Genomic DNA, 11,310 nt, shown 5'->3' with positions numbered 1-11,310 from the left:
TGACATGGTTTTCTTTAGGATATCGCATAAAATACAACTGGGAATCTCTTATCTAATACAAGAATGCTTGGTACTGATTCTGAATCCGGCTGTTGGCCGCGCTTGAGGTCTTCGAAGAAGCGCAACAACCCCAAAGCCAAACACGCAGGAAAGGAGATAGGGTATGAAGCCTGAAACAGATAAAAAGCCTAACAAGTACTGAAGTAGTGCCATATATTATTTTTATTCTTATATGGACAGGAATAACAGAAATAGTCATCTGAAAATGTCTGGCATAGTGGGGGGATGATATTGTAGTGTAACTGTGATGACTACATTAGTATTTTTTCCAGCTCTCCCCTCTCTGACCCCTAAGCCTGCCTGTTACCCCTTCTAGCTCTCAGGATGCCCAGACAAAAACTGAGTTTGACCCAGTGACCCGCTCCCTGGCTCTCCACCTGTGCTGCCCAGCCTGTGACACTCTCCTCCTCCAGCCTGTGTCTCTGCCCTGTGGCCACTGCCTCTGCCGGCCTTGCCTGGAAGGCGTCCGCAAGAAGCCATCCAGCACCAAGGCCTCTGATGCCGAGCAACCTCAGCCCTGCTCCCAGTGCCCTTGCTGCCTGGTCCACTACTCCCTCCAGCCCGGCGAGGCCTGGCCCTTCCCAGAGAACCTTCTCCTGGCTAACATGGCTGAGCAGCTCCTGGAAAGGCTTGAGGGCCTGAGACGGGTGAAGCAACCCAAAAACACCCGTGCCAAGAAGTTACCCCTGAGGATGACCGCCTGCGAGATCTGCTCTAAGCAGCGCGAGGCCCAGCGCTACTGCCAAACCTGCGGCCTCAACTACTGTGCCAAGTGCCTGAGAAAACTCCATGGCAAACGGGCATTCCAGGCCCACGTGCTGACGGAGCCCGTGGAGAGCGGGTGCCGCGATCCATGCCCCATCCACCACGACCGCTCCCTGTCCCACTGTTGCCTTGACGACGGAGCTCTGGGGTGCCAGGCGTGCATGGAACAGGGGCACCAGGGACACGATGTGTCACCAGTCCACGAGGCCCGCGCCCACAGGGAGTTGGGCATCCGCAATTCCCTAGAGCAGGCTGGGAAGGGTAAGGTCATGTCTACTACTCTAATTTCATGGATTTATGTCATTAATTTGACATCTTAATGTTGCTGCACAAACAGCTTTTGTTCAGTTAATTAGCTTTCATAAGTGCAGCCAGAATCTACCAGTGCTAAGCTTTCACATCTTAATTACTGCAAGTAAAAAATACATTCTCAAAATCCCATCTTTGTGAACCACAGTAATGGAAGCCAATGTTCCCTCAAAAAAATTTTGGCACTGAGCAAATTTCAGGTCTGCTGAGTACAAATTTGAACATCTAGAAAATTCAGTGCAAATTCCAGCGCAAGTTTACTGTGAACACTGAGGTCGTACTCGCTTTAAGTTCCAGTTTTAACAGTGGTCAGGTAGGCTACTATGGATATTTGATCATAATGTATGTCTATCAGAGTGGCCTACCATCAAAAGCAATGGGGAAAAATACATCCCATAACATTTTAACATGGAAATAGCTGTTCTATCAATCAGCCTACAGTAGCAGCCAATGTGTGGTGTTCAATGTAAGCCTACATTCAACATTACCTTGTTATCCACTTGTCCATCAGACGAGGAGATGGCTTAAAATGTTTTGTTTGATGCAAGAAACCACTTTACAAAATAAAATTCATTATTATTCCCATACTATTATTACAGAAAATCAGACAAATTATGCTACCCTCTGCCTATTGGCTACTTAGCTTATTCAAGACCGTCTCAAAATACAACACTGCCCCTTTAACACATAAAAAAATAATTTTACCTGACTGGCTTTTCTAAGATGACTAGAAATGCAGACATTTTGTGCTCTTGTCGGAAGCAACCCCTCCCCCATTGTTGACTAGAAATTAGCGATAACCGGGCTAATAACTCTCTAACTAGCAAAGAATATGAACAAATGTGCACAGGTGGCTTCAGCTTTGATCACAAGCGCATCTACTCGTGACCGCTCATGCTGTTAACACAGTCAAGTTCAAAGTGAATGGCACAGATCCATATATGACTATGGCTATTTGCATATAGGCCTACTGCAGCTCTGATTGGTTATGGCGCTGTAGAGTAGGGGTCTGAGTCATGCCTGTCAATGCAATAGAATAATACGCCAATGCTCTCTGCCTACAAGAAAATCTCTTACACAGTTTGTTTTGCATACTAAGTCTTGCATAGTTTGTTTTGTTTCAGTATGTTACATTGAAAGTGGCTAATATTGCGTTGATTTGAGCACAATTTTCCACAGTATAGTGAAACGTTGATAGTGTTAACTAAAGGGAAAAACTAGGAAGTTGAGTGAAGTTCAAACTCATGCTTCTCTGCATGGGCTGATATTTCTTCTGCCCGGCCATCCGAGGGGAGCTGCGCGCCCACGCACGTGCACGTGCACAGCTTAGAGGGAATATTATGTCAAACAGATTACTTGCAGCAGAGTAAACTCAAAGTTAATTCATTAAAAGTTAATACAGGAAGTTAAGTTTGTATCAGATGTTTATTGCTGCACCCGTCACGTGGCTGTAGTGAAGTCCCAGTGTGAAGCTGACATGGTGTCCATGGACCAGTTGAGGGCCCGGACGGGCTCCGACGGCACCGAGCTAAGACGCCGTGTGCGCGAGGGTTTCCTGTCTATCCGTAATGTCCTGCTAGACCAGGAGGCATTGCTGCTCTCACAGCTGGAAAATCTGACCTCCAGCACCTGCAGCGGAGCCATTGACTTCCTCCAGACCTCTGCCCCACTCCTGAGCTCCCTGACTGGGCTGGAGACGATCTCTGAACAGGCCCTCCTGGAGCCCAACACTGTGGCCTTCCTGACCGGGGTCGTGGCTCTGACCCAGTGGCTGCAGAGGGTCAACGGGGACATTCATCGCTCTGCCCTGACTCTCCAGGAGGGGGAGCCCTTCAAGGGGATGAAGATGGACTTTGATGCTCTCTTTAGGGACCTGCAGGGCCTGCTGGGGACCCACCTCCACTGGAAGAGCCCCGAAGTGGCTGCAGTGGTTGCCGTGGCGACCGGCATGGAGGCACCCATTTTGGAGGGGTGCTGCGAGGTGGTGCAGCTGCCATCATGCCCAGGGACCCCCCACCGCACCCTGGCGTACTCACCCCGAAGCCCCCGGACTCCCAGGAGCCACAGGAAGCTGGTGATGGAGGAACAGCTGGGCCTGTCAGCTGGGGACTGCAGCGATAAGGAACGCCATCTGCTGCCCAGGCCCCCCATCATCTACCAGCACATCGTCAGTGGAGCCACAGTGGAGGTACAGTTAAAGAGCAACTATGGAGTTATTCAGAAATTAAACTTCAAATGTATTGTTTTATATCTATGTAGAAGTTATCCAATATGATGATAGCTATTTATCTGTCTGTGTAGGTCTTCTGGATGCTGCCCATGGGCGGAGGTGAAGACCTTTGACATCCACTTCCAGGATGCGGTTATCTTGGGGATGGCCATGGAGGAGGGGAAGGGAGTGGTCCTGGTGGGGCTGAAGACCTGCAACCTGCAGACGGCCGGGCTCTGCCTAGACACACACTACCTGTTCCGGGCACGCTCTGTCAACGGGGCCGGCGTGTGGAGCTCCTCCTACAGAGTGAGTGTGGTATTACATGACCAATGACATTCACTGACTGATTGTGAGCCCAATCCTATTTTGATGTACATGAGTATTACTAACAACTAACTTGTTCATGTTGTCATTGTTCCCAGGTGAACACCGAGTGCCAGGGAGATGAGGCCAAGGCAGCCGTGACACAGGAAATCTAACTCTTACAACAGGAAATAAAGATCCCACACATCAAATCTCATACTCCATATGTCTACTTACAATCTGCCCTTTACACATATTACCTTACATGATCAAACAGAAACATACACTGCATAACAAAAATAAAGCAAGTAACTTTGAAAAAGTGAGTTATTCCATTTTTTCAATAAACACAATGCACACATCTTGTTGCTATGTGGAATTTGTTCCTAACTAATTCACCTGGTTAAATAAAGGCTAATCAGAATAAAATTGTATTGACCACTTGAAAATAGAAATTATAGTCTTCGTCACGTCTCGGTGCCCCGAGCAAACAGTGGAAATCTTTCTTTAATCACCTATGAAAAAAAACACTCATTAGCATCAGGCTAACGAGTCCTAGGTGACCCTCTCGTTATACAACATTAAATAATTACATCCTATCACCCCCAGCAGCAGCAGCCCTCTGCTATTACAGCCCACACATCTCTCAGGGACATGGTAATCCACTCATTCTAATTAAAACACTGCTGAAAGTGCACTGTCCGGAAAAATTTGGTAAGTGTCGTGACTTGACTTTAAAATCAATCTGAGGACTGTTATTTATCTAATTACCTAAATATGTTTAATTGTTACCCGATTAAATTAATCATGTAACAATTAATTCATTAGGATCTGGGGCACCACGAGAGCGGTTCTTTAAAGAGTTGCCATCTCCCGAATTAAACTCTAAAGGTCTTTACCTATCACACCTATAAACAGTCAATGTATTAATCATAACCTCATATCATCATTCTGAACAGTCGTAACCTCCTTGCATCTGCAAAACTCGAGACTTACTTATGATTCAGTACTACACAAATTGGTGTAATTATTTATTTACAAACTAATTAAATGGTAACACAGGATAACATACACACTTAATACGTCAAAAACAGGTCCATAGCGGACTGACAACAATATGGCTGCTTGTTACAAAAGACATGGAGAGGGCGAGAGAGAGAGAGAGGGAGAAAGACACTTAACGTTGGTACATCTAGAAAATACTCCCACTTATAGTATTCCTATACTTTGCACACAAACCGCCGCCCGCTTGGAGTAAGAAATCATAAATATATTTACGTGAAATGCCTTGGTTCGCCGTGTCTCTCGGAACCGGGCCGCCTTGGAAAGAGGGTTGGGCCTTTTCGTGGCACGCTGGTAAGTCTCTGATTGTCCAAAAATGGTTCCAACAAGTCTTCTTATCAGGTATGAAGGTAAGACCCAGATGCAGACCACGTCGAATAAACAATAATTTCCTATTCCAACAGTGGCAGGCAATAGACAGGTCAAGGCAGGCAGGGGTCAGTAATCCAGAGGTGGGGCAATGGTACCGGACGGCAGGCAGGCTCAGGGTCAGGGTAAGGCAGAGGTCAGTAATCCAGAGGGGGGCAATGGTACCGAGCGGCAGGCAGGCTCAGGGTCAGGGTAAGGCAGAGGTCAGTAATCCAGAGGGGGGCAATGGTACCGAGCGGCAGGCAGGCTCAGGGTCAGGGTAAGGCAGAGGTCAGTAATCCAGAGGGGGACAAAGGTACAGGTCGACAGGCAGGCTCTGGCAGGCAGAGTGGTCAAGTAGGCGGGCTCAGAGTCAGGACAGGCAAGGGTGAAAACCAGGAGGGCGAGAAAAGAGAGTCTGGAAAAAGCAGGAGCTGAGACACAAAACGCTGGTTGACTTGAACAAACAAGACGAACTGGCAACAGAAAAACAGAGAACACGGGTATAAATACACAGGGGATAATGGGGAAGATGGGCGACACCTGGAGGGTGGTGGAGACAATCACAAAGACAGGTGAAACAGATCAGGGTGTGACACTTCTACTGTTGTTCCTCTCTGTAGTTGTCCGGTGACTTGTCATGTAGTCCTGAACAGAACTATAGAGTTGATTTTCCTACCATTCTTTCCTGAAGCTGCCTCTTTGAACATAGGCTAGCCAGCTGTGTCGATGGTTCCCAGTGGGGTGATGAGAGTAGCGTAATACGATGGTTTGAGCAGTAGTAGAATGATCCCACTTAAAGGACAACTAATCAGCCATACCAGTGATTGTCCGGGAGGTGGTTTTATTGTCTCTACCTCGTGTTGAGATTCAGGGTTCAAACCGCTCTAACAGTGCAGCTGCAGCTCTACGTCTCTCTGGTCTGATATGTAAATTCTTAACCCATAATTTTATACAGTTTGTTCAAAAGGGCGGTTGCGTCAGGCTGACACGTTCTCTGACCTCACTCAGGGGCGTGACTTGTAACTTGTACAAAGTTTATGTAAAACAATTATATCTTATGTCTCTTAAAATCATTTCCCTCTCTTAACAAAAACACTTTCATAATTTTTCATATTTCATGCACAACACATTGGATGGAGACTTCACTCATGTAGTGGGTGTACTTTCCAAGCTACAGTATTTCCTTTATAATTTTTTTTTAATGATATCACAAAATTACAAACGAAATGACATTCGTGTTCTTTAGATCGCCTCTGACCATTCCCCACGTTTTATGTTTGAAATATTGTTACAGTATTTGCTTTAAAACGTGTTACAGTTTCAGCGGGAAAAGTCTGTAGAAACAAAAGACATTCCTCTGGTGAACATTGGAGAGGGAGAGCTGAATGTTCTGTCCTTGATTTACAACAGGGTGTGAGTTGTTAACCCCGCAGCCCCCCCCCCCCCCCCCCTCCTCTGCGGGTGAGAGGGGGTCTGGTTCAAGTTATTAATTGCAAACCTGATCTGACCTATTAGGATCCTCACAGGACAGTCATGACATAAGCTATATGCTAATGAGTGGATAGAGAGTGTTCCAGAGGTGTTACACTGTGGTGTGTGTGTGTGTGTGTGTGTGTGTGTGTGTGTGTGTGTGTGTGTGTGTGTGTGTGTGTGTGTGTGTGTGTGTGTGTGTGTGTGTGTGTGTGTGTGTGTGTGTGTGTGTGTGTGTGTGTGTGTGTGTGTGTGTGTGTGTGTGGGGGGTTAATAGTGTTTGTGAGAGAGGAGTGTGTGACAGTTGATTGGCTCATTACCGGTCCACCTGGTGCATGGTTGGTTATATGAGGGTTGGTCTGGGTGATAGAGTCTGTTGTGTGAACATGGTGTCTGTGCTGTAATATGAGTCATCTGCTCCACTATGAGAGGCTTTTAACCTGCAATATCACACTACATTTATAAAACAAGTTATTTGTGTCCTTTAAAATCACTACTGGCATCGCTCTTTCTCTCGCTTTCTTTCTCTCTCTGTCTCTCACTCGCTCTCTCATACACACACTTAGGCTAAGTTTACACAGGCAGCCCAATTCTGATATTTTACCACTTTGGTATTTTGACCAATCAGATCAGCTGTTTTGCCAATAATTGTGCAAAAGATTAGATTTTGGCTGCCTGTGTAAACGCAGCCTTATAGTACTGCCTTTCTCATCAGTTTTTCTGTTTCCTTTGCTGAGGTTTACACATTGATCATAATGTCATCTAATCTTTTCTCTTCTTCAAAATCTGCAATCATCTTATCAATCATCAAATCAAATCAAATTGTATTGGTCACATACACATGGTTAGCAGATGTTATTGGTCAGATACACATGGTTAGCAGATGTTATTGGTCAGATACACATGGTTAGCAGATGTTATTGGTCACATACACATGGTTAGCGGATGTTATTGGTCACATACACATGGTTAGCAGATGTTATTGGTCACATACACATGGTTAGCAGATGTTATTGGTCACATACACATGGTTAGCAGATGTTATTGGTCACATACACATGGTTAGCAGATGTTATTGTGAGTGTAGCAAAATGCTTGTGCTTCTGGTTCCGACAGTGCAGCAATATCTAACAAGTAATCTAACAAGTCCACAACAACTACCTTATCATCATCGTTGCCATCCCCATAGTCTGTGAGGAAAGAGAGGACTGATTGGCACAGTGTTATTTGAGGATTCATCAGAGATAATGCTGTAATCTTACCTGCTTGTGTACAATGTTACAGTGCAGTAGGCCTGATACTCATGGACAAATACAATGGTTGTAATTTCCAGAATTGACCAAAAGATGGGAGCATAGATCCCACCAGCACAGGATCAGGTGGAGCAACAAATATTCAGCATCAGCAAAAAAATTAAACTAATCTAAACTCCCAGGTGAGTTTATTATGACAAGGTTTCCAGCTTCATCAGAGTTGTGCTGATGATCATGATTGTATAATAGCAGAGCGTAGCATGCAAAGTCAGAGGAAATGGGACTCATGCTGAGCTCAAGTGACATGCCTACATGTGTATGGCTGACATCAGTACAAACACAGCAGGAGTCCTGTTTGTGTACACAGAGGGAGAATCTTAATTGCACACTCCTCGCTTCTTCTCTCCTCGCCTCCTTCTCAAAACCCAATGGATAAGAAAGCCAGAGGTCCCTACCCTCTGACCTCCTCCAATCGGTTTTGAGAAGGAAGAGCGGAGAAAGGTTGCGGTGAGTATGCAATTAAGATTCTCCCATTCAGTAGAAACCAGCCTGTGATCCTGTGGCATAGTGACTAATTGTGAATCCATGCGTGCAGGAGTTATACGATTGTGTTTGTAAGGTCAGGAGGTCATACAGTCATCCAAAGGCCTTGACGTCATCTGTAGAACATACACATACACAACACACACAGCTGTAAGGGATTTAGGCAATGTCACTGGTATCGCCATAAGGCTGTGGCCGGTAATTGTGTGTGTATGTGTGCGCGCGTGCACGTGTGTGTGTGTGCGCATTACAGTTGCTAATTTGAGATGAAACCTCACAGTAACAGTGTTTGGCTGCACTAATAGGCAGTGGCTGACATTTGAAAAGGTTGAGATGGAGGGTGGGGGGGGGGGGGTCTCACTCGCATTCTGACTAAAGAGTCGGTCCCCTTGTGCGGAATGGCCAGAGGATAAAACATTGAGACTCAAGCTTTTGTCCTAGCTAGTCCATAGACCAATAGTTGTAAAAATCGAATTAATTCCTATGCTACAATATACAGGTAGGTGGTAAGCACAATTAAATGTTATGTCACTCAATCTTCTCCATCTCTCTCTCAACATCTGTTCTCATAGTATGCAGTTATGCAAAACAAATGTTTATTCAAGAATAATAAGGGATGTAGGAGAAGAGATAAGTAGGCAGTAGGAAAGGAATCAGTGGAAGACAGAGAGATACAGCAGCACCTAGATCTTCTGCACAGATTCTGCCAGACCTGGGCCCTGACAGACCTGGGCCCTGACAGACCTGGGCCCTGACAGACCTGGGCCCTGACAGACCTGGGCCCTGACAGTAAATCTTAGTAAGACAAAAATAATGGTGTTCCAAAAAAGGTCCTGTTGCCAGGACCACAAATACAAACTCCATCTAGACATCGTTGCTATAGAGCACAGAAAAAACTATACATACCTCGGCCTAAACATCAGCACCATAGGTAACTTCCACAAAGCCGTGAACAATCTGAGAGACAAGGCAAGAAGGGCCTTCTATGCCATCAAAGGAACATAACATTTGACATACCAGGCAGGATCTGGCTAAAAATAGTTTAATCAGTTATAGAACCCATTGACCTTTATGGTTGTGAAGCATGGGGTCTGCTCACCAAACAAGAATTCACAAAATGGGACAAACACCAAATTGAGACTCTGCAAAAATATCCTCTGTGTACAACGTAACACACCAAATAATGCATGCAGAGCAGAATTAGGTCGATATCCGCTAATTATCAAAATACAGAAAAGAGACGTTGAATTCTACAACCACCTAAAAGGAAGTGATTCACAAACCTTCCATAACAAAGCCATCACCTACAGAGAGATGAACCTGGAGAAGAGTAACCTAAGCAAGCTGGTCATGGGGTTCTGTTCACAAATGCAAAGAGAGCCCACAGAGCCCCCAGACAGCAACACAATTAGACCCAACCAAATCCTGAGAAAACAAAAAGATAATTACTTGACACATTGGGAAGAATTAACAAAAAAACAGAGCGAACTAGAATGCTATTTGGCCCTAAACAGAGAGTACACAATGGCAGAATACCTGACCACTATGACTGACCCAAAATTAAGGAAAGCTTTGACTATATACATTTTCAGTGAGCATAGCCTTGCTATTGAGAGAGGCTGCCGTAGGCAGACTTGGCCCTCAAGAGAAGACAGGCTCACTGCCCAGGTGGAAACTGAGCTGCACTTCCTAACCTCCTGCCAAATGTATGACCATATTAGAGACACATATTTCCCTCAGATTACACAGACCCACAAAGATTTCGAAAACAAATCCAATTGATTTGATAAATTCCCATATCTACTGTGTGAAATACCACAGTGTGCCATCACAGCAGCAAGATTTGTGACCTGTTGCCACAATAAAAGGGCAACAACTGAAGCACAAACACAATTGTAAATACAACCCATATTTATTTATTTTCCATTTTTCACTTTAACTATTTGCACATCGTTACAACACTGTATATAGCCATAATATGACATTTGAAATGTCTCTATTCCTCTGGAACTTTTGTGAATGTAATATTTACTGTTCATTTTTATTGTTTGTCACTTTTGTCTATTATCTATTTCACTTGGTTTGGCAATGTAAACATGTGTTTCTCATGCCAATAAAAGTATTTGAATTGAGAGAGAGAGAGAGAGAGAGAGAGAGAGAGAGAGAGAGAGAGAGAGAGAGAGAGAGAGAGAGACACACAGAGAGATAGAGAGAGAGAGAGTTAAAGCTAGATAAGGGAGAGCACCATACTGAGAAGTGTGTTTTATATTTATCTGCATGTGGGGTATAGTATCTACTGTCTGGCTAACTGGAGTAGACATCTACAAAAACATCTTTTTTTATCATTCCGCTGCTAGCTCAATATGACTACAATGAACAACACCTCCAATACACACAATCAGTACCAATAGTATGATGGGCCAGCCTCAATGCCACAACTTTAACACATATTGTATACTCAATGTCCGAGCCCCTACCCCTTGTAATTTAGTCCTAAAAGAAATGGATATGTGTTATTAGCATAGTCGTAGATCCACTTATCCTGTCTTCAGGCCAGGTAGGATGTTCCGCGGACTATCCAATCCTCTCAAAATTACTATAGTACTTTGAGGTAGTGGCTAGGACTTTGTTTCGAATTTGGCATCAGACATACACAGTAACACCACAACACCCCTGCAAAAACAGATGCAGCAAGCTGCTAAGCCTGTATCCTCATTTCAGAAAAGAAGGGAGGGGGCAGAGAGAGAGAGAGAGAGTGAGGAGGAAGAATGAGAGAGAGACTGTTTGTTGTTTTCCCATCGTAGTCGTGGGGATTATATCAAACAGGCTTAGTAGATGACTCTTAGGGGCTTGTGTTTTTGTTCTCTTGGCTAAATAAAGAAACGATTATTCGGCACATCTCTGGTGCTGTGCATACTCAGAGGACTAACTCACCCTTCCTACTCTCAAATGTATAATTTATGTCAATCTCTCCCCATCTCC

The 11,310-nt window shown here is 44.8% G+C and overlaps 1 protein-coding gene across 1 annotated transcript; it reads left to right on the top strand.

Moving 5' to 3' along the window:
- Window positions 1-63: 63 nt before the first annotated feature.
- LOC139548481 (tripartite motif-containing protein 42-like) lies at window positions 64-3,825 on the top strand. The gene is made up of 5 exons (XM_071358181.1): window positions 64-161; window positions 377-1,086; window positions 2,589-3,327; window positions 3,436-3,652; window positions 3,769-3,825. The coding sequence occupies exons 1-5, from the start codon at window positions 64-66 to the stop codon at window positions 3,823-3,825; spliced, it is 1,821 nt and encodes a 606-aa protein (XP_071214282.1).
- The last annotated feature ends 7,485 nt before the right edge of the window (window positions 3,826-11,310 follow it).

This window comes from Salvelinus alpinus, chromosome 21, assembly GCF_045679555.1.
Source record: "Salvelinus alpinus chromosome 21, SLU_Salpinus.1, whole genome shotgun sequence".
In the NCBI taxonomy this organism is placed as follows: Eukaryota; Metazoa; Chordata; class Actinopteri; order Salmoniformes; family Salmonidae; genus Salvelinus; species Salvelinus alpinus.
The sequence above is the reverse complement of the archived record's forward strand: the minus strand, read 5'-3'. Positions and strand labels throughout refer to the sequence as shown.